Raw genomic sequence first — 23,998 nt, forward strand, 5'->3', positions numbered from 1 at the left:
TGTCTCAGGGGTTCCACAGGCCATATAGGCCTGATAGGACTCCTTCTTCAGCTTGACGACATCCCTTACACCAGCGAGGACGGGAGTTTCCACCACGACAGGCACCAACCACCTTACGGCCACAACTCCAATTGGCCGCCTCAGCAAGGGAGGTACGGAACATAGTTCGGACACAATGTCCCCACCTCCCCCAGGACATGGGAAAAGTCCTGCCGGAGGTGGGAGTTGAAACTCCATCTGACAGGGGATTCCACCAGACGTTCCCAACAAACCCTCACAACACGTTTGGGTCTGCCAGGTCGGACTGGCATCTTCCCCCACCAATGGAGCCTACTCACATCCAGGTGGTGATCAGTTCACAGCTCCGCTCCTCTCTTCACTCAAGTGTCCAAAACATGCGGCCGCAAATCCGATGATATGACTACAAAGTCAATCATCGAACTGCGACCAAGGGTGTCCTGGTGCCACGTACACATATGGACACCCTTTGTCACGTTTTGCGAGGTGGTGATGGCGGGTTCGGATCCCAAAAAGCAGACAGGAGGGAGCAGGAGGTTGTTTGACAAATTGTATTAAAATAAAGTCAGCAGGAACAAAATGTAAAACATCAAAATGATCTGAATGGAAAAGATACAAAGTAGCAAAAGAAGACCAAGTGTAAAAGCCCACCAAGGTTAAACAAACACGTACACAATGCATGCAGCAAACAAGCAGCAAACAAACAATGAATCGGCCCCGGATGATCGTGCCCGGTGTCCTTTTAAGTGTCATTGATTATAACGACCAGCACCTGCGAGGCTGCCGGCAGGGCTGACGTCGCTACCCGCTGGTCGCCAATCTGATCGGGACGACCAGCACCTGTGCAGGTGCAGGCGGGGCCGACAGCGCCCCCCGTTGGTCGCCAACCAGATCATGACAGTACCCCCCCTTCAAGGGGCTGCTTCCAGAAGTCCCAACAGTCTCCCAAAAGGTCCACTCGCCAGGGAACGGTCGGTGGAGAGGGCAACCGCTGCCTCTCCAGCATACGACGGGCGGCGGCCTGATGGGAACGGGACTCGGCCTGGGGTGGACGAAGACGCGGCACGGATCGTCGTGGGCGTGAGTGCGATCCCTCTCGCACGTTCACGCGACGGCGCATGGCTCTGCGTGGACGTCGAACTGCCAGGCAAAGAATGGCACCCCGTACGGCCGTATGGGAACGGGTCTCGGCCGGACGCCGACGTGGGCGTGCACTGCCCGGCTCCGGGGGAACGAGACCAGTCCAGAGCCGCTCCGGGATCCAGCGGTGAGTGGGGTCTCGGACTGACGTTGACGCGGACGTTGCACGGCTCATCGTGGATGAGACTCAATTCGTCATGCACGACGACAGCGTGGCTGGACGTGGGCGTGCAATGCCAGTCACCCAGTGTCACCCTGGACGGCCACCTGGAAGGAGGTCTAGGCCGGACGTTTACGTGGACGTTGCGGCTCGTCGAGTGACGCAATTCAAACGCGACGATGCTTGCGCTAACGTGGACGTAGCATTGCCAGGCACAGGGTGGAAATGAGACGGGTCCGATGTACCTGCGGGATCCGATGGTTGGCCGATTCATTCTGTCACGGTTTTGCAAGGTGGTGATGGCGGGTTCGGATCCCAAAAAGCAGGCAGGAGGGAGCAGGAGGTTGTTTGACAAATTGCATTAAAATAAAGTCAGCAGGAACAAAATGTAAAACATCAAAATGATCTGAATGGAAAAGATACAAAGTAGCAAAAGAAGACCAAGTGTAAAAGCCCACCAAGGTTAAACAAACACGTACACAATGCATGCAGCAAACAAGCAGCAAACAAACAATGAATCGGCCCCGGATGATCGTGCCCGGTGTCCTTTTAAGTGTCATTGATTATAACGACAAGCACCTGCGAGGCTGCCGGCAGGGCTGACGTCGCTACCCGCTGGTCGCCAATCTGATCGGGACGACCAGCACCTGTGCAGGTGAAGGCGGGGCCGACAGCGCCCCCCGTTGGTCGCCAACCAGATCATGACACCCTTATGTTTGAATAAAGTGTTTGTTATAGACAATCCGTGTCGAGCACAGAAGTGTCATAACAAAACACCACTCGGGTTCTCATCAGGGGGGCTGTTCCTCCCAATCACGCCCCTCCAGGTCTCACTTCATTGCCCACATGAGCATTGAAATCACCCAGCAGAATAAGGGAGTCCCCAGGGGGAGTGCTCTCCAGTACACCCTCTAAGGTCTCCAAAAAGGATGGGTACACTGAACTGCTGTTTGGTGCATATGCACAAACAACAGTCAGAACCCATCCACCCACCCGAATGCGGAGGGAAGCAACTCTTTCGTCTCCCAAGGTGAATCCCAACGTACAGGCGGCGAGCCAGGGGGCAATAAGTATGCCACACCTGCTCTATGCCTTTCACCAGGGGCAACTCCAGAGTGAAAGAGAGTCCAACCCCTCTCGAGAGGGCTGGTACCAGAACCCAGGCTGTGTGTGGAGGCAAGCCCAACTATGTCAAGACGGAACTTTTCGACCTCATACACCAGCTTAGGCTCCTTCCCTGCTAGAGAGGTGACGTTCCACGTCCCAAGAGCTAGCTTCTTCAGCTGAGGATCGGACCGCCAGCGTCCCCGCCTTTGGCTGCCACCCAGCTCACGATGCACCCGACCCCTGTGGCCCCTCCCATGGGTGGTGAGACCTTGAGAAGGGGGACCCACGCTTCCTCTTCCGGCTGAGCCCGACCGGGCCCCATGGGTGTAGGCCCCGCCACCAGGCGCTCGCCAATGAGCCCCATCTCCAGGCATGGTTCCAGAGAAGGGCCCCTGTGACCCGCGTCCGGGCAAGGGAAAACCATATGCATTTATGTCTTTCTTCATATGGGGTCTTTTGAGTCATACTTTGTCTGGTCCCTCACCTCGGACCTGTTTGCCATGGGTGACCCTGCCAGCGGCATAAAGCCCCAGACAATTTAGCTCCTATGATCATCGGGACACACAAACCCCTCCACTCACGGAGGTCTTGCGAAACCATCTTGAAGTAAAAAATACAACAAAAAAACTAAATAACAAATAATGTGACACAACACAGATGACACAGGCATGAAACAGTTTTACATGAAAGAGAAGAGGATCCAAGCGTCCTTTTCACCAGTGGATCAGGGACGTCATGGTGGAATGTGCACATCTGCTGCAAGCTAAGCTTTGAAAGCATTTCTTGACGAAAAGAGATTGTCTCACATCACCTGTCCCACGTAAATCTGCTTCAATTCATCTGCGCTGACGCTCCTCTCTTCTCATCGCAGGCTCCTCAAGCCATGCCATCCATCCATTCAGCCACAGACTGTCTAACACCACCGACCCGACCTTTCTACTGAACAAAGCCAGGCTGTGAAAATGCTGCCCATTACAAGCGCAAAAAAAGCACAATCGCCCCAGAGATGTCCAGCCATGACTGCCAAATGACACCAACATTCCTCCCAAATCAAAAACAGTGCTGGCATTTTCATGCTGCCGAAAAGGCACATCCGCTCACCACAGTCTCCTCCATGATGAATGTCGTGGCCAAAAATGCTGAAAAACAATCCATATCCATTCCACACGACGCACAACAACTCAAAGTGACAAAAAACACAAAAATAACAAAAAAAGCAATGCTCATGAGAGCACTTGCTGACGGCTGCCTACTGGGACGCCATCTTGGACTCTTTTTCACCCATTTTAACCCATTGCCAATTCTGTGAAATTGTGCCTTCCAGAATTGTTTCAATCCATTCAAGGTAGATACTGAATATAGCAGTTAATGAATTTGACTGAAACCAGTATGACATCATACATGGTGCTGGCAGCCTTCTTGGGACTTACCCTTTCTGGATAAGAATGATTCAGATGAGGGCAGTACGTGACCTAGGTGTGGTGTCGTGAGCTCGGTATGGTGTCGGGGGTTTCTGGTTTTCACACAGCTGTGCAATATGGAGTTAACCATGCACTGTAAAACAAACAACACACACACACACACACACGTGTATTTTTGGTGGCTATAACAGTAATTGAAGTCAGAACAATTTTAGACATAAATTATTGGGATTTATGGCATCACTGTTAGCACAACAAGGCAAGCAAGTTGTTGACTTCAAACCAGTGTGTCGAGTTGTTTCCACTTAGATGTTTAAGTTTGGTGTCAATATCATTGACAATTAGTTCAGTAGCCTCTTATTTCCTGATTGAAATTCTGGTATGGCCCATTTTGCAATGAGTAAAGCTGAAAAAATATTTTGTTGATTTGCCCAACATTAAATTTTAAGTGCACGCGGTAACAGTGTATACATGCTACACATTCTGCCGCACTGTGTCAACAGAAAGGTTGACTGTCTCCCATCCTTCCACTTTTTGGCCATTACTTATCATCTCTTTCCTCCTATTTACCCCCCACCCCACCCCCATTTACTCTCACTCACACACGTACACACGCGAGCGCACACAAACACACACGCGCGCGCGCACGTTCCCTGTTACTTTCCCCTCCCCATTTCCTGACTCCCCTTTTCCTTCCTTCTTTTTCTGAAGTCTCCATTTCATACAGTAAATGTAGTTATATCTCTTCATAACCTCATCCTTTTTGCCAAACAGCGCATACTCGAGGGGCATACATCACGCACTCACACACAAAGAAAGTTGCTTCAAGGCTGATATGTAAGTGTACGACTACTACTTGCCCCCTGCCCAGGCGGGGTGTGACAGGGATTTTTTCCCGGCTCATTGTACAATAAATATCTGAGTTTGACGGGGGGTAATCGTATTTTTTGAATGTTCCTTTTTTTTGGGTTGGCGGTGGAGGGGCGGGGGGTCATGAAGCTTGCCATGAGGGGTGAAGATGAAGGTTGGGTTTCTCAAGTGCTGCTCCAGGTTTATTTCATTTCATGTACAGTGTACTTCGTAATGAGTCTTGCGAGTGCAGTGCAGCGCTGCGAGATCAGACTCTGAAGTTCAAAGTTAAGCCATGGGAAAGGATGGAGGGATCGTGGGAGAGAAAAAAAGGGGGGGGGGCAAAGACACGGAGAAAACATTCGGCCCCAATAAGCCTTCACTTGAAAACTTTTGGTGGCAATAAAATGTGAACCTTTTTTTTTCTTTTTAAACTCGATCTTGTCCTTCTCCACCACACGTCCAGAAAAGATGGTGCAGTCTCCACCACACGTCACGAAAAGATGGTGCAGCGAGAAAGACATCTGAAAAAGTTAGTCTGCCCATGACTGCGTCGGTGTGTTTGTACTGTGTGAGTGTGCGTGCGTGCGTGTGTGTCCGCTCTCGTCTGAGTTTGTGTGGGAATGATTACATCAGCCCGCTGGTGTCTTATGATTGGTTGGTGAGCGTGTGGTTTGATTCACTGCGCCTTGAAGCCGGCGGCTGAGGCTGTAACCCTTTTGAGAGACTGAGGGAGGGGGAAGAGAGAGGTAAAGCAAGATAGTTGTCAGACTCAGCCGGCACTGCGAGCGCAACACTTTACCTGCTGCCGTCTGCTCCTTGTGTCTGTTGCGGGAGCTGAAGCGGACTGAGTTCTTTGGTTTGCTTGGCAGCTCCGGTGGCTTGGCAGATTGAATTGTGCATGGTATGTGACATGCCGCATTACTTGTCAACTGCCGGCAATATATGCCTTTCTCTTCTCAGACGAGAGAAGGTGACAGCTGGATTTACCGTCCCAGTGTGAATGTGTGTATGCGTGGACAGACCGGCCCCCTCCAAAAATGCCTTCGTGTTCCCCGGACTGCTGCCTTTTGCGGGCCGTGAAGGTAAGACCACTCTTCATCTGTGTCTCACCCTTTCTAGCTGCCTGCTTTTTGCACTTTGGAAGTCCTGCTACGCTTAGACTGTGTTGACAGATTGACTTTGTGTCCACTAAAGAAGGACCCCAGACTATTTGTCTTTTTCTGGGGAGGGGGGGGGTGGAGGTTAATCTATATATAGTATGCCATCTGTGTTAACTGGTTTGTGGCTGAATAACTTCGCAAGCTTAGTCAGCTTCCCCAGTTAATAAGTGATGAGTGTGACTGCATGGTTTCCTTGTGCTGAGCCAACCTGTGGGTAGTTCTTGGAGGTCTATTTAGGACGACTCACCCTGCTTCATTTCCTGTACCTGGCAGTTGGGGGAGGGGTGGTTATAAGGAGGGCTGGCAAAATATTATCAAATGTGTATGGATACTTATATTTATGCAGTATGCATTGATTTATGACTGCCGTTTCACATTAAGTGCTCGATATAATGAGTATACAAATAATAAACCACTTTTTTTTCTTGCTCAGTGTCATATGTGAGACTACGTTCCCCCCTCCCCCTCCTTTTATATTTTAAACCTGTACACCTGAACTTTCAGCTGAGAAGCAATGCATCAGAAAACTCAGAATTGGTTTCATGGCATTTGAAGGTTAAGACACTGCATATAGCAAGAGGTAATTCTAATACCTCGGTTATACTATTACCGAAACGAGAATAACAGAATATCCAAAGACTACCTCCGCATACATTTTGGTTGAACTCTTGTATTGAATCTCACGAGTTCGCACGTGGCAGCCAGAGGAGTAGACAGCCATGTCCATTGCGTTCCATTTTCTCGAGCTTCTGTGGCTTCTTGCGACAATGTTGCCAATGCGAACGCAAATGTGAGTGGTTGTTTTTCCATATCTCCCTCGTTAGAATTGATGAGCAGTTCAGCCTCTAGTGCACTGCCTTGAGGCTCCAGGTTATTCGTGACCACATATCCATTATGTGGATGAGCGGTCTTTGAACAGGGATGAATTGATGGAGGATTTTTTGGTAACCAAATGATGTTTCTGGTGAGTGTATAATCTAATCATAAAATGTAGGTGGAGAAAATGATAAAAGTTCACTCAGCCAGATCCAGGAAGGGTATTGTGAGTTTTCTTTATTTGAAGTCTCAATAGATATCAGTTTACAACAGACCACAGGTAACACTGCTCTCCGGGCTTTCCTTTCTTCCTCTTCGAAGTGACTTCCTCAGTCTGGTTTTAAAGGTGGTTCACCTGAGCTTATGGCCAGCGGCAATTGGCCATGCCCAGGTGGTTGCAATCACCTTCTCAGAGACAATTAGCGGTCGCCCGACTCTACTGTTTTGGATGGGGAGAAATGTGCACCTTTCTCCCATTCAAAATCCAGAAAACGAAATTATTTAACATTTCTTTTGGCATCATGACAGTCTTTAGTGGCCTATCTATCAGTTGAGTTGGCAATTCTTCTGCATTTCATGTTTTACTATTTATGACAAATGTGGACAATTAGCAGACAGTAATACACTGGTGAAAGGACACTTTGACTCTCCTCTTTCATGTACAGTATATCTGCTTTAAAAAATAACAAATAAGATTAGATAATAAGATTAGTTTACACACTAATTTGCCCTGTTATGTTCAATATGAAGTATTTCCATTGCATTTTAAAATGTGGAATGTGTGTGTGCATTCTAATTGGAATACAAGGATCTATGTGAGTGTGGCCATTGATTAACTTTGACCATTGATTACGCAGCTGCTTTTCCTTTGGGGAAAATAATTATCCAAATGTCTCCCTATTTTCTGATGTTCAAGGCCAACATGAAAACAGAATCATCATTTGTTTGTGCATTTTCTGTACCTTCAATTTGAAGTAATGTTTTTGAATAATAAAACGACATTTGGGTAAAATCACCACTCGACTACCAGGCAGTTTCTTTATTTTTCTCATCAAATAAAATGCCCAAAACGTTCCATTTCCATGCTTGTTGCACTTTTGTCATTTGGAGCAGTGATGTTTCCTTCAAATTGTAATACAGGTATTGTTTGATATTCTGTTGTGCCTCCTCATAGATTGTAAAGATCTCCACCGAAGACGGCATGGGAAAAGTGGTGGAGATCCCAGCCGACATGACGGCCAAGGACCTTTGCCAGCTCCTGGTTTATAAAAGCCATTGTGTAGACGCCAACAGTTGGGCACTTGTTGAGCACCACCCGCTGCTGGGGCTAGGTGAGTGCCTGAATCCTACACATAAGACACAAGCACACATATGAGCAGACCCTCACGCTTGCCCCTGGAGGAAACTCTTGGCTGGGCCGAGATATGCGATGCAGTCAGGCACGCGCACAGGTGCATTCATGCTTGCATGCCAACATACTCGGGCAGACAGGAAGGCTAGGAACGCGGGCATGTAGTGAAGCGTGAGTGCATGCACTTTCTGTGCAATGTATGCACGCATTGTGCAAATATACTGCCCCATGAGCCGATCAAATGAGTTTAAGGGCACCAAGTTGCGCAATTAAAAGGAGCCCAGACTCAGTAAGGAAGATCTAGGTTTAATGCTTAATGATTAGCATTTGGGCTAACATTGTTCTTGATGTCAGAGTTGCTGTCGCCAATGAAGTGGCCCTTGGAAATGCATACATTTTTAAAAGACCTGTTCAGAAAGAAAAGCAAAAGTAAATATTCTAACTATTCTTGAAATTCCAATGACTGGAAATGAAGACAATCTATCCATACGGGTGGAATTACAGCAGGGTGCGAATTCAAGCAAGAATCGCCAAATTTGGTCAATGGAATTTAAGTAATTCTCCAAATTCAAGGAATTCTTGGGTAAATTCACTTGTGCGTTTCCTGTTTACGCGCTGATTGAAGTATGAAGAGAGGACCGTGGAGTGTCACTTTGAGATTTGCCCATTGGCAAACGTTGTCAATGCCATACATTCTTTTTCCGACCTTTCACAACTTTCTGAGGCTCATCCTACAGGATGCAATATTTTGGGCTTTACAGGAATACTTTTGTACAATGCTTGATTATATTTTCTTGTATGTCACTGAAATATTCCAATTTTTAGGAAGTGGACAAAATAAACATTATGAATTATAAATTGGAGTTGATCAACATTGTAACATACAATTCTGTTAATATCACTGCAGAGATGTGGTCAAATGTTTATTCTCTCTTGTTGGAAAAAAACAGCAAGCACCATCCCTCCACCCCATGAAAAAATACATAAATAAATTGACACTTCTGTTCACATAAAAGCCTCCTCAAATTAGAAGTATTGGGGCCTTAATATATAAATCCATTGAAAAACACCACTCTACTTGGCTAAAAAAAAATATTGGGGTCTTGCACGTTTGTGATGTCGTCATTGCAACTGTCTCTAAGGTTCTTCATTGATAGACAGACCGAATCCTATTGCAATATTTGAGTCATACATTGTCAGTTACAAACGTGTCAGTGATAAAAATGGAATAAACGGCAAAAAGTATGTTTTATTCTAGACGTTCATGAAACTGTTGCTTCTATTTCGGACTTTGAAGAATAAAATGTGGGTGAAAGAACACATCATTGCCCCAGGGGACATTGATTATCAAGTATTTCTGGAGCTCATGCTCACTCTGAGCCTGAGTTTCCACAATTCACAAATTGTGAGAGAAGGCCTTTTGGGAGTTTTCATCTCATGTAGAGCACAATCCCAAATATAAAAGCTTTTTTTTCATAAAACCGTGCCTGGTAACATTTTAGCACTGTCTACAATCATAAAATGTTTCTGAGATGTGCACATTTCTTAAGAAAGAATATACAGTACATTGCATCATCCACGTTTAAATGTATTTTGCAATCATCAGTGATCATCAGTGACTTTTTCTCATCAGTGCAGGCTTCCAGCACGATGCTGCCAAACACGTTTAACTTTATTTGTTTTGAATGACATTATGTGTTGGCTCAATTTCTTTTTTTCCCCCTGTTGTGTGGCCCAGCTGTGTCCACCTGAATCGATCCCAGTTCGTTTTTCTTGTTTCATGTTAAAAGGTCAACGTTACCTTGAAATTCACATTTTCAGGGTGACGTCACAAAGTGAAGCTGTAGGAAGTCAGGAAAGTGGCTTTTTTTTTTGGGGTTTGCAAATTGTACAGTTTTAAGGGTGAATGAAACTGTACCACTGACATAATTTCATGTCTCTCTGTATGATGTTTCATGTTCATCCACTGGCGTAATGCAATGCATGAGAAAATGATGAATGCCATATTTTCCATACTAAAAGGTGGACTGGGTAATGAGGCGCACTTTCAATGAATGACCTATTTTGTAATTTTCTTTCATATATTGGACGCATCGGATTATAAAATGCAATCTACAATGCCTCCACTAGATTGAGATACGCACAATGGAATGCCAACAGAACGATCAGATGTCAATAAAGCGTTTTTAATAAAGCAGCGACACAGTTCACTGAACCAACAGCAAGTTAGAACATTCAGAATCAAAATCAAAAAGCCTTTAAAAGTCCCAGGAAAATGGACTCGTTAGCATTGAACTTTCTTGCCGCTGCTCCTTTTCCGTGTTCAACTGCAAAATGAATCACCTTAAGTTTGAACTGCACAGTAAACACGTCTTGAGCAAGGACAAATTTTGGAGGTAACATATTACCGTATTGACCAAACACAAAGCGCATTAGATTGCAAGGCGATGGAAGACTTTTACATGTGACTTTTGGTGTCGAAAACATGTAATATGATATTGGCTGTGACAACGCTATTCCTCGCCGTGGTGCATATTCATCACTATATACAAAAGAATGCTCCTAAATAAAATAATAATAATCCAGTAAATTAAAAAAATGATGAGAAAAGTATTGCTTTGGGAAAAAATCTGCAATTTTTTTAAACACATTTTTTTTTATCTGACTTGAAAATTGTATTTTCTGATCATTACTTTGACGCAAAACAAGCGGGGAAATTCAAAGATGTGCTGAGTCAAGCTCAGTCAAGTGGACCCAACAATAAACCTGTTTTACTGGGTTATATTAGCTGAAGTTTACATTCAATGCCTTTGCCACTTGCACTGGAACACAACCAATTAATAATTTGTCATATTTAAATTCCAAATCTGACATCAACTCTTATGAATTACATGTCTTCCCATAAAATATATGTATTTCACACATTATGGTCCTGTAATGCACATAATATTTGCACTGTATTTCGCAATGTTTTTTGAGAACTATGCGACTAAATATTCTCACCATTGTACTGTAGCTAATTAAGGTAGTGGTAACTACGTATTCAGTATAATCGATGACAAGGTTTCTTCAGCCGTCATCTGTACTTTTTGAAGGTGTCGGACATTTCGCCTCCTATCCAAGAGGCTTCGTCAGAGAACTAAAGTCTGACTGGTCGTATCGGCCCTATTTATATATCCCTAATGTCCAGACATGGCGGCGCCGGACACAGCTATGATAGGTCCCTACTCTCAGGTTGGGGGGAGCAGAGGACCACTCCCTGTGGCCCCACTGATTGTTCCTACATTCCTGACTAACGACTGGCCTATTTGCCCCACTCCCACCGGTATCACCTCATCAGCATTAGGGCTCACCAGTTTCACCCATAGTGGCTAATCTGTACATGGAAGAGATGGAGAAACAGGCCCTCACATCCTTCCCGGGGACAAAACCTAGACACTGGTTTAGATATGTGGACGATATTTTTGTAATAATTAAAAAACAATAAATTCAATCCTTCACAGATCACCTCAACTCTGTAAACATCAACATTGAATTTACTCGTGAGGACACTAAAGAGAACCACTAGCCTTCTTGGAAATTAAAGTAATTATAAAAGAGGACAGAGCGCTAAAAACAGAAGTCTTTAGGAAGGCTACGCACACTGACCAATACTTACTTTTTGACTCTAACCACCCTTTACAACACAAACTAGGAGTTATCAGAACCCTCCAGCATAGGGCTAAACTAATACCAACTAGCATTGAAGGTAGAGAAAAGGAGTCAAAACATATCAGGAGAGCACTCACTAACTGTGGGTACCCTCAGTGGTCATTCAACAAATGTCAGAAAGAAATAATAGGGAATGAAACAAAAAATTCTCAAGATACAAAAAGGAGAGGAGTAGCAGTACCTTACATTGCAGGAGTTTCTGAAAAATTACAAAGAGTCCTTTGGCAACACAAAATTCCTACTTATTTCAAACCGATAAACACGTTAAGGCAAAAATTAGTGCATCCAAAAGATAGGCTACCAAATGAAAAACAAAGTAATGTAGTTCATTCAATACATTGTAAGAATGAAAATTGTAAAGAGCAGTACATTGGGGAGACTCAACAAATTCTCAAAAAAGACTTTATCAACATCGCAGGGATAATACTAGTGGGCCTCAATCGGCAGTACATTTGCACCTAAAAGCTAGCAACCACTCATTTGACGACAATGAGGTTAAAATCTTAGCAAAAGAACATAGATGGTTTGAAAGGGGGGGTAAAAGAAGTGATTCTCATAAAACAACTAAATCCTTCATTAAACCGGTCTGGTGGGGTGAGGTTCAATTTGGATTGTTCATACAATAGCCTGCTTAAGCAACACAGGTTAGGCAACATTCGTAATGCTGATGAGGTGATACCGGTGGGAGTGGGGCAAATAGGCCAGTCGTTAGTCAGGAATGTAGGAACAATCAGTGGGGCCACAGGGAGTGGTCCTCTGTTCCCCCAACCTGAGAGTAGGGACCTATCATATAGGATAGGAGGCGAAACGTCCGACACCTTCAAAAAGTACAGATGACGGCTGAAGAAACCTTCTCATCGATGGACCACTCCTGTACGACTGAGAGCTTACACAGACGTATTCAGGGTAATGCATATAATACTATATACTGTATAGTATTTTATATAAAGAGTCCTGTTCTCGTCAATGGCTGCCTACGACTGGGATCACCACCTTATCGTGGTGAGGCACTTTGCGCGTCTCCGTGACCCCGAGAGCTATGTCGGCTGGAGTCTTGTACTCCTGGCAGGGTCACCCAAGCCGAACAGGTCGGAGGGTAGAGGCCAGACAAAGAGTGATCCCAAATCCGCACCCGGGGGTAGCCGTAGGCGGAGTCCAACCGCACTCACCTGAAGGTCGTCTCGAGTCTTCACTCTTGCCACTGGAATACAGTGAGTGCGGCCAAGTATGTGGGGGAAGAAATTGCGCGCCCCGTCCCTCACACTAAATCCACTAGTAGCGCAGGTTTCAGCTTCCACCATATAAGTCCACTGGCGATAGGATAAAGTGACGGGGGCAGGTCATGGATGTGACTGGAAGCTTCTAGCTTGATTCCTACACAGGGGCGGTACAGGATTGATGGTCGTTGCGAAGATGGGATGGAGCAACATTATCCTTCGGCAGCATCCTGTGCGTCTGAGCAGCCCTATTCAGGGTCCGCACTGCTCACCCCTTATAGGGGAAGGGTCTAGAAAAGGTGAGCTAAACATTGCTTGTTCCACCACACCTGGGTTTCCCACCGCAGCCACCAAGGCATCACCCCTCTGCGGTCGAAAACGAAATATAATCAAACCCATGACTATGAACCTGGCTTCCTGGAATGTTCGCACCCTCCTCGATGCTCGAGACGGGATGGAGAGACCTCAAAGACGAACTGCCCTCATCGCACATGAGCTGAGGAGGTACAACATCGATATTGGCGCACTCAGTGAGACTCGTTTCTCAGGCGAGGATTCACTCACAGAAGTTGGTGAAGGTTACACCTTCTTCTGGAAGGGTCTCCCAGAGAATGAGCGAAGACTCCATGGAGTTGGCTTTGCTGTGAAAAGCAGCTTACTCAGTAACATCCCTGAGTCCCCCCCAAGGCATCAGTGAACGGCTTATGACCTGGCGTATTCCCCTGGTAAAAGGTCGCTTCGCAACTTTAATCAGCGCCTATGCTCCCAATTTGGAGGCTGACGATAACACCAAAGATGCCTTCTACGAGTCCCTGGATGCTACCATATCCAAAATCCCTGCCTCTGATAAACTTGTTCTGATGGGTGACTTCAATGCCCGAGTAGGTACTGATGCCAGGTTCTGGAAACAAGTAATCGGAAGGCACGGGACGGAGAAAATAAACAGCAATGGCCTCCGACTCCTCACTCTGTGCTCTGAGCATCAGTTGATTGTAACTAACACCATCTTTCAGCTGAAAAAGAAATACATCACATAATGGATGCACCCCAGGTCCAAACATTGGCACTTACTGGACTACATCATCACAAGGCAACGAGACCAAAATGATGTCTGCATCACGCGGGCCATGCGTGGGGCTGAAAACTGGACTGATCATCGACTGATCAAGTCCAGGCTCAAGCTGAGAATTCGACCTCCTCATAAGAAACAGCAACCCCAAAGGCGTCTTAACACCAGGGCCCTGGAGTCCCCAGAATGTGCAGCCAGCTACCGCCACAAGCTGGCAGAGGGACTTGCCAGCCTGGACAACGACACCAGTAACGGTGACCTTGATGTTGAAAGCAGGTGGAAAAAATTGAGGACAACAATTCATCAAGCTGCCTCTGAGACCATCGGCTTCACTCAGAAACGTCATCAAGACTGGTTCGATAACAGCTCAGCTGCCATACAGGAGCTTCTGGAAGCCAAGCGCAAAGCCCATACCACACTTCTCTCCAACCCTCATTCTCCACTTCTCCTCTCTCACTACAAGGACATCCGTGGTGAAACACAGAAACAGCTGAGGATGATGGAGAACAAGTGGTGGCTCAGCAAGGCCCAAGAAATCCAGAGGCATGCAGACAACAACAACACACATGCCTTCAATGATGCTGTAAAATCCCTGCACGGCCCACGAAGACAACACATTGTCCCAGTTAAATCTGCAGACGGTTCTGTACTACTGAAGGACAAACAGCTAATACTTGAGCGCTGGGCAGAGCACTTTGACTCCCTGCTCAACCAAGTAAACCCTTCAGACACATCTGTCCTTGACTCCCTCCCAGAGCTTCCATCAGTTCCCTCCCTTGATGAACCTCCTCAGTTCACAGAGGTCCTCTCTGCAATCCGGAGCCTTAAAAACAACAAAAGCCCTGGCCCTGATGGACTTCCAGCTGAGGTCTTTAAGAGCGGCGGTTACCTCCTGACACGGAAGCTTTACCACCTCATCTGCAACATCTGGCAAAACGGGACACTTCCTCAGGAATGGAAAGACAGCAACATTGTCACCATTTACAAAAGGAAGGGGGACAAGTCAGTCTGCGGCAACAGCCGTGGCATCTCCCTACTTTCTGTTGCTGGCAAGATTCTTGAAAAAGTAATGCTGTTCCGTCTTACATCGCACATTACCGAAGACATCCTCCCAGAGACACAATGCGGCTTCAGGAAGGATCGAAGCACTCTGGACATGATCTTCGCTGCGCGCCAAGTTCAGGAGAAATGCAAGGAACAAAACAAGGACCTCTATATCACCTTCATTGACCTTACAAAGGCATTTGACACAGTTAACCGTGACATTCTCTGGACCATACTGCAGAAATTTGGTGTCCCCTCCAAATTTCTCGGCATCCTAAAACAGTTCCACAGCGGCATGCAAGCAACTGTACTTGTTGGTGGCCAGCAATCTTCCCCGTTCCCTGTGGAAGTCGGGGTGAAGCAGGGCTGTGTACTGGCCCCTGCTATATTCAACCTGTTGCTGATGGCAGCTACGCTCCTCTTCCATAAGTCCATCCAGGAAGGTGGCGGCGTACAAATCCAATTCCGCCTGGATGGTAACCTGTTTAACATCAGACGCCTACAGGCCAAGACCAAGACCCTGATCAGCGGCATCCACGAGCTACAGTATGCAGATGATTGTGCTCTGCTGGCCCACAGCCCAGCTGCCATGCAAAATGCCCTTGATACCATGTCCTCCGTCTACCGATCACTCGGTCTCGTGATCAATGTAACCAAAACGGAGGTCGTGGCAAAAGAGAGTTCTCCAACCCCAGCGTTCACCCTCAGTGGCACACCCCTCAAGGTTGTCCAACAATTCAGCTACCTCGGCAGCATTCTAACACCCTCCTGTCTAATTGATGATGACGTCCAGGCCCGCATCCATCAAGCCTCCAAAGCTTTTGGCAGATTGCGTACTCGTGTGTTCGAAAACAACCACTTAAGAACTCCAACAAAAGTCGCAGTCTACCAAGCAGTGTGTGTGTCCACGCTGCTATATGGCGCAGAAGCCTGGACCATCTATCGACGCCATGTGAGACGCCTTGATGCATTCCACATCAGGTGCCTCCTACGAATCCTTGGCATCACCTGGCAGGATCGTGTTCCACACACCGACATCCTTCAACGCACTGCCTCCACCAGTATCGAGGCCATACTGGCAAAGAGGCAACTTCGGTGGGTTGGACATGTCATCCGGATGCCTAGCTGCCGCTTGCCTCGACAGGTGCTTTATGGACAACTCTTGTCAGCGAAGAGGAAGCCTGGTGGTCCTAAGCTGCGATACAAAGACCAGCTTAAACAGACTCTAAAGAACTGCAACATCAAGCCCAGCGATCTGGAGTCTGCTGCAGCGAACAGGCCACTGTGGCGCTCCTTATGCCACGAAGGGGTGACACAACTTGAAGACAAGCGCACCCAGAGGAGGATCGTGCGGCACGAGCAAAGACACCTTTGTGCTGCTTCAGTACCGTCTCGCCAGCCCGGTCCTGGCCTCACATGTCCTGAATGTGGCAGGATTTGTGGCTCCAGAATCGGGCTTCATAGTCACCTACAGTGGCATCGCCGCCAGCGCCAATAACCACTGTCCAATACCCCACAAAGCAATGGAAGCGACGTCATCCTCGACTTCGATGGACTGCCAAGAGAGACTTGTCATACATTGGTGAATGGGGAGAAATGGCCCTTTTGAGAAGAAATGTTGACCTTCACTTGTCAGCTCGGAAAGGTTAATAAGGAAGGAGACATGGGGTAATGTTGCCAGTGTGAGTCAGTGTCACAAACATGAGTGACTCATCAGGCAGGCGACCGGATGGAAGGGAAATTTAAAGGAGGCGTCGTGACACTGTTGAAGAGTCCTCCCAGAGAGAGTCCATGAAAACATCATATTAAGGCAAGGAGGCCATAACCTGCATTAGTTTTGAATTAAATGACTTTTTTTTTTACTTGACAAAATTCCTCCCTCGAGAGAAACACGTCCGTCGGAATGTCCTGAGTCACGTCTGGTGCCATCGTCACAGTGGACACAAATCATGTTGACACCAGGACCTCAAACCACATTCATATTGAGACACACTTTTGGCAGTATCACCGCCTCATCTGACCTCTATGATGAAGAACAGGCCAGCAGGAATCAGATTGTCACGACTCCTTTGAAAAGCTCAAGTGGCTCGAACCAGATGGCATTTTTCTTACGTGAATGGATCCAGTATTGTATTAAAGCCAGCGTTCCTTTCGATGAAAAACATTAACTATCTTGAATGGACAGATGGACAGAACGAGAAATGACTGTTTGGGAGCATTTTCAAGCTGCCATTTGTTCATCACTTGACTTTTCTTGTCAGTATCACTTCATCGTGAAAATGAAGCAGAATAATGAATATCTGGGGCCTTATTAAGGATGGCTAAACAATTTAACACATACTAGTACAATGCCAAGTCTCTAAAAAATGGGTTTCCTTCATTTTAGACCATTTTTGGTGATTTCTTCTGCTGGGTGTAGTTTTTTTTATGTCCCACACACTGCTCTATTAATGAATGTGTTTCAGAGGTTAAATGATATCAAATAAATAGTACATGGTTTTGATGTCCACCTTTAGCTATTTGATTTAAAAAAGTAATCATCATAAAATCAATTTCTTGTACGTTTGACGGAAATTGGCGAATAAATCTGAATCTCATTATCATATGCATAATGGATGAATGTTGACGTGGCTCTCTGAAATTGCAGTCGACCCTGTCATCATTGTTTGTGTGTGTTTTTTTTCTTATTAGCTCTGCCAAGGAAAAAAATAAGCAGATGTTATGTCAAATGTATTTTTTTCCACTGCCCCTTCAGAGCGCTATCTAGAGGACCACGAGTTGGTGGTTCAGGTCCAAGCTTCCATGATCAGCGACGGTAGATTCCTCTTTCGGAAGAACTACGCCAAATATGAATTCTTCAGAACTCCCTTGGTAATTACTTTGTCCTGTTCCACATTCCATGTCCTCGCTCAACCTCTTGCTGAAATTGTAACAGCTCATTATGTTTTAGATATCATTTTAAGATGATGATGATGATGCAGACATATTTCAAAGCCGAGATAAAATAGTTTTTTTTTTCGTTTATCCAAATGACAAATATCCCACCACCACACTGCAGTAGTAGAATGTGGATAGTGTTTTGAACTGAAAAAAAAATAATTTCATTCCTAATGTCACAGTGATCTCTCTCTCTCTCTCTCTCTCTCTCTCTCTCTCTCTCTCTCTCTCTCTCTCTCTCTCTCTCTCTCTCTCTCTCTCTCTCTCTCTCTCTCTCTCTCTCGCTCACTCTCTTGTTTCAAGATTAACTTTACAAACTGGTTTGTTTTCTCTTACCAGACCTTTTTCCCAGAACACATGATTGCATGGTGCCAGGAAGCCAATCGTCCCATCCCACCATCACAGCTCTTGCAGGTCCGTATTCTCCTCGGACACACACACACACACACACACACACACACACACACACACACACACACACACACACACACACACACACACACGCAGCTCATTATCGTTAACTAAAACCAACAGAATAACTACAACTAAAATTGTAAACCAATCGTTAATGGAATAAAGAAAATAATTTTTCAAAACAAAACTTAGATGGAAGTACAGTGTACAGTACAGTGTCTTATATTTACAATGAAATGATAACTATGAAGAATGTGAAAAAAATATACCCATGACATTTTTGTCAATTAATATTTTACATGAGACTTTAGGGTTCATTTTAAAAGGATTTCTTGTGGGATTACTGTATGCCCATGTAGAATGAGGAAGGTCAAACAGTCATTTGAAAACTATAGTTTACTTTATGTCTGTGTAAGCTCTCAGTTGTACAGGAGTGGTCCATCGATGAAAAGGTTTCTTCAGCCGTCATCCACTGATTGCTTTTATTGTCCTGACTGACGACTGGCCTGATTGCCCTATTTGCTCTGGTATCCCCTCATCAGCATAACTAAGCCTATGTTGCCTAAGCAGTCTAGTTTACTTTATTACACCATACTTAATGGACCCCTCCACCCCCCTCATGGAGCCCTCCACCCCTCGCCCCATCTTGCACCCAACAAATTCATGTAAACATAAAACTAATGCAAAAACGAGTAAAAATCTATGAGTATTTTCAAAAATATAAAACCTCATAGACTCACAAACCTTCCTAAAACCCAATTGAAACTAAGTGAATTAAAAAAGTCACCAACTAAATAGAAATGAACATGAAAAGTCCAAAAGTATTCTAACCGTGACAGAGACACACCACGTATCATGTCAGTCTTGCCTCATGCACCCATTTCAATTTACCTGCAAGTCATCATTCCACACCATAAAATTAAGTTGACATACCTCACCTCTGACCCTGAGACAGTGTGTCTCGTCAGCGCCTGCAGTAATAACTACTGTTAATCCCCTGTTGACACATGACTGTATCAGCACACGCAATGCGGCGCCCCGTGTGTGTGACAGCTGGAACCAGGGAGTCAAAAACTAGTATGTAGGTTTGCACCGAGCACACGTCCACGTGATTCACGCTGTTCACCTTAGCACAACCCGCAGGAGACCGTGACATGACAGATCTGGAAAGGAAAATGTAGAAATTGGCATTCTTTGGGATCCTCTTGGAAAGCTCTGTCGTAACGGACAAAAGCTGTCTCGTCTCTGTAACGTTTAATGGAGCTGTCAGAGTCCCAACCACAAGTGGAAATCATCCGTTCATCCACGGCACTCACAGAAAGCTTTTTAAGTCCCCTGCTAATCATACGGACGCTCTGCACTGTTCTGCTCCATGAATATGAGTCAATAAAAGGCAGCCCATGTGGTGAACCAAAGTTGTCAGGAATCCTCAGTGTTTGGAGTTTCCCAAGACAAGGCATTATTCCAGGGGTGCCTGTCCGAGCTCAAGCAGGTGTTTGTGACATTTGCCAAGACTAACTCTGGCGACATGTCTTCCGAACAGCCCTGGAAAGGGCCTCTTTTTCTAATCAACATCACATGTAAAGATGCCCTTTTGAAAGGTTCAATTTTTAAAATTAGCTTCAACAGCGGAACCCTTGCTTTAAATATTAAAGAGGTGTCTGTATGTCTACCAGCACCACTCTGCAGATGACAAATCAGATCGCATGATTTCTTTGGAAACACTTTGAAATATTTTGGACAAACAAGAATTCACAACATTTGCAGCAAAATGATGTGGACGTGTATATTGAGGAGGTATGCAAACTGAACTGTATATCAGGAGTGTCTAACTCAATTTAGTCGTAGGCCAATTCCATCTTCCCTCAGAGGGTCGTTAGTAAAAAAGACATCAACATCGCAGGGATAATACCAGTGCGCCTCAATCGGCAGTACATATGCACCTAAAAGCTAGCAACCACTCATTTGACAACAATGAGGTTAAAATCTTAGCGAAAGAACATAGATGGTTTGAAAGGGGAGTAAAAGAAGCGATTTTCATAAAACAACTAAATCCTTCATTAAACCGGTTTGTTGGGGCGATGTTCAATTTGGATCGTTCATACAATAGCCAGTTTAGGCAACATAGGATTAGTAATACTGATGAGGCTAGCAATCAGGCTAGTCGTTAGTCGGAACTATCAGTGGAGCAGCTGCAGTGGGTAGTACCCTGCTCCCCGCAACCTGAGAGCAGGGACCTATCATAGCAGAGTCCGGCACTGCCATGTCTGGACAGTAGGGATATATATATAGGGCCTTAACTACCAGTAAGTCTTTAGTTTGCTGACAAAGTTTCTTGGATAAGAAGCAAAACGTCCGACACCTTCAAAGAAGTACAGATGATGGCTGAAGACACCTTTTCATCGTTACACACAACAATTAAATAGATTACTAGTTTTGAAATAAGTCAAGTTGATTAACTCATTCACTGCCTTTCACAAATTTATTGGGGAATTGAATATATGACGGAGAGCGCCATTCCTGAATTAGTTCGTGTTTTGTTTTTGTTTTTTCTTGCTTGGGTGCCGATAAAGCGCTGGCCAGACCTCTGGCAATGTTTTTCCCTTCTACAAAGGGGCAGCATTTCCCTTTTTTCCATGGTAGCACTTTGTTCCAGCTTGGATTGGATTTGCCTTTATTAGTCTCGCAGTGGAGAAATTTACATTTCACAGCAGCAAAGTTATGAAAGAAATGAAAGTAGAAAAGCAAAACACAGTAGCTGCTGGAAAGGCAGCCACTCTCGCGGCGCTGTCTTGAAGTCAAAAGAACAAATAAAACTAAATAACAAATAACATGACAACACAAAGACACAGAGAGACATTCATTCTTAAGCACTTTCTGTACCCTCTTTGTTACATAAAGCAGTTCCAGATGAAAGAGGAAAGGATCAAAGTGTCTCTTCACCAGTGGATCAGGGACATCATGGTGGAATGTGCACGTCGACTACAAGCTAAATGTTGAAAGCAAACACGCAGCCGTAGCATCCATTGACGAAAAGATATTGTCTCACATCTCCTGTCCCCCATAAATCAGCTTCAATTCCGTCCCGCGACAGTTCCATATACGCATCGGCGCTCTGCGCTGACACTCCTTCCTTCTTATCGCGGGCTCCTCAAGCCATGTATCCATCCAGCCGCAGACTGTCCAACAGCACCGACCTTCCACTGAACAAACCGGGGCTGTGAAGATGCTGCCCATTACAGGCGCAAAAAACACAATGGCCCCAGAGCTGTCCAGTGATGACAGTCGAATGGCACCGACATTCCTCCCTTTCAAAAACAGTACTGGCATATTCATGCTGCCGAAAAGGCGCAACCGCTCAGCACAGTCTCCTCCTTGATGAATGTCGTGGTCAAAAATGCTGAAAAACAATCCGTATACGTTCCACACGATGCACAACAACACAAAGTGACAAAAGAAAGCACAAAAACAAGACAAAAACAACAAAAAAAGCAAGGCTCATCAGAGCACTTGCTGACGGCTGCCTACTCGGGTGCCATCTTGGACTCCTTTTTTGGACGCCTTCAGCTGTTGTTAAAGCGCTATATAAACCAATATGTATGTATCGCATTGTAATTTAGACAGCCTCCCTCATTTCAAGCTCATATAACTCCAGACCCATATAATTTTGGGAATAACTATTTTTTTCTGATAAAAGAGAGTCGAAAGTTTCTTACGCTGCATTGAATATTTTTGTAGTGCTAAAACTCTATAATGTGTGGGTCCTAGAATTCAAATGACAATGACAAAAACCTAGCACTGGAGTGGACACAGTTTTGCACATGTCTGGCAGTGAATGAGTTAAAATAGTTTGTTCAATTTTTGGTCAAGTGACGGTAATTAGGAGAACAAAATTATTCCTAACAGTTTTTTTCTCACACATGACTAAATGACATTTTGGTACACAGTTTACACATACAATTTGCTTTCACAGACCACCTAAAATGACCCGGCGGGCCAGATCCGCAGTCGGGTATGACTCAGTGTCTTGGTGTGTGGGATGTTTATGCTTTGCATTTTGAATCAAATGTTTTGCATATTAATGAGAGCGAATCAATCTGATTGGTGATGAGAAGAAAGCATGCTGTAACTGCCTTTTCTCTCTCCATTCAGAACTTTCTAGCAACTAGTAGTTGTCCCGAAATTCAGGGTTATCTGTATGTCAAAGAGGTGGGCCGAAAGTCGTGGAAAAAAATTTACATGTTCCTGCGGCGCTCGGGACTCTACTGTTCTACAAAAGGAACCTCAAAGGTGAGCAAATATTTTTAACTGATTGTTTGACAATCAAATAAAGTGCATTTGCCTGAAGAATGTGTGTGTTCTTGCTGCAGTTAAAGCAGAGTAAACAATACTTTGGAAAGCTAATCATGATGCAAAAGCACATTTTAGTTTCAGTGGTTCCCTGTGCCGATCTCTGTGTCACTTCGGGCTATTTCTGTCTGTCATCATCTGACAAAGGAATTATTTGTGTCTTCAGGAGCCCAGACATCTCCATTTACTTGCAGACCTTGAAGACAGTAACATCTTCACTGTCATCACAGGCAAAAAGCAGCACGGTGCACCCACAGACTACGAGTTCTGTATCAAGGTGAGTGTCAGATAACAAGAGGGAGTTGGAGTGAAACATTAGGAGCGGGGAACGATTCACCTCTGGCTGAACTCTCCCTCTCTACCATGCATGCCTTTTGTTGCCGATGACTCTTAATCTTCAAAAATGCCCTTAATTGGTTTTATACCATGTTATATGAATAACAGCTTTTACTGTTTTTTGTGGTGGTGAGGGGATTAACCTTTACATTTCAAAGACTGTTCTAATTCTGTGTTCCTCTACAGCCCAATAAATGCAGGGGGGAGTTAAAAGATTTAAGGATTCTGTGTGCCGAAGATGAACAAGGCAGGACATGTTGGATGACTGCCTTTAGATTGTTTAAGGTACAACTGTTGTTGGTTTGTCTGTGCGTGCGTGTGTGCATATGCATGTGTGGGTGTGCGTGTGCATGTCCGCTTCCTCCCGTCTATTTAATCATAATAATAATAATTAAATACTGTCCTGTTGTTACATTGTTATTTAAAAAAGAAAGGGAGAGAGAAGTGGGACAGAGGGACAAAGAGGCAGAGAGGCCAAGAGACAGAGAGACAGGCATGATGACAGCGGCTTATACTTCAAAACTATTGAAACGCCAACAATATTCAACACACTAATTTGTGAATTAATTGTTCCCATATATTGTCTAAATTGCTCCTGACTGTTGGTGACTGACTAGAAAATATCACCTGTAAGTTTCGAAATGGTGTCTACTGTGTCCTTTATAATAAATTGATGGAGACATTAAGTACTACTACTTCTAATAATAATAATAATAATTATTATAATAAGAATAATACATTTCATTTATAAGCGCCTTTCAAAACTCTCAAGGTCACTTTTCAGTCAGAGGATAAGTTTTTCTGTGGGTGAGCAGCGGCAGCCACATGCGCCAGCGTTCACTCAACCCAGAAGTAACTCAAATACATAGAAAGCTAGCTAGCTAATAGATAGCGA

At 45.1% G+C, this 23,998-nt stretch overlaps 1 protein-coding gene across 4 annotated transcripts in view; it reads left to right on the top strand.

Annotated features, from left to right (window-relative positions):
* Positions 1–23,998, top strand: part of grb10b (growth factor receptor-bound protein 10b) — a 135,448-nt gene that overhangs the window by 102,036 nt on the left and 9,414 nt on the right. For all 4 annotated transcript variants that reach the window (XM_088998809.1, XM_088998806.1, XM_088998808.1 and 1 more), the window contains 6 exons: positions 7,849–8,005; positions 17,822–17,937; positions 18,343–18,417; positions 22,570–22,707; positions 22,934–23,044; positions 23,290–23,388. In XM_088998809.1, the coding sequence (XP_088854935.1) occupies positions 7,849–8,005; positions 17,822–17,937; positions 18,343–18,417; positions 22,570–22,707; positions 22,934–23,044; positions 23,290–23,388 (696 nt within the window). The remainder of the gene's footprint in view (positions 1–7,848; positions 8,006–17,821; positions 17,938–18,342; positions 18,418–22,569; positions 22,708–22,933; positions 23,045–23,289; positions 23,389–23,998) is intronic.

Source organism: Hippocampus bargibanti, linkage group LG06 (assembly GCF_051943395.1).
Source record: "Hippocampus bargibanti isolate YZ-2025 linkage group LG06, ASM5194339v1, whole genome shotgun sequence".
In the NCBI taxonomy this organism is placed as follows: Eukaryota; Metazoa; Chordata; class Actinopteri; order Syngnathiformes; family Syngnathidae; genus Hippocampus; species Hippocampus bargibanti.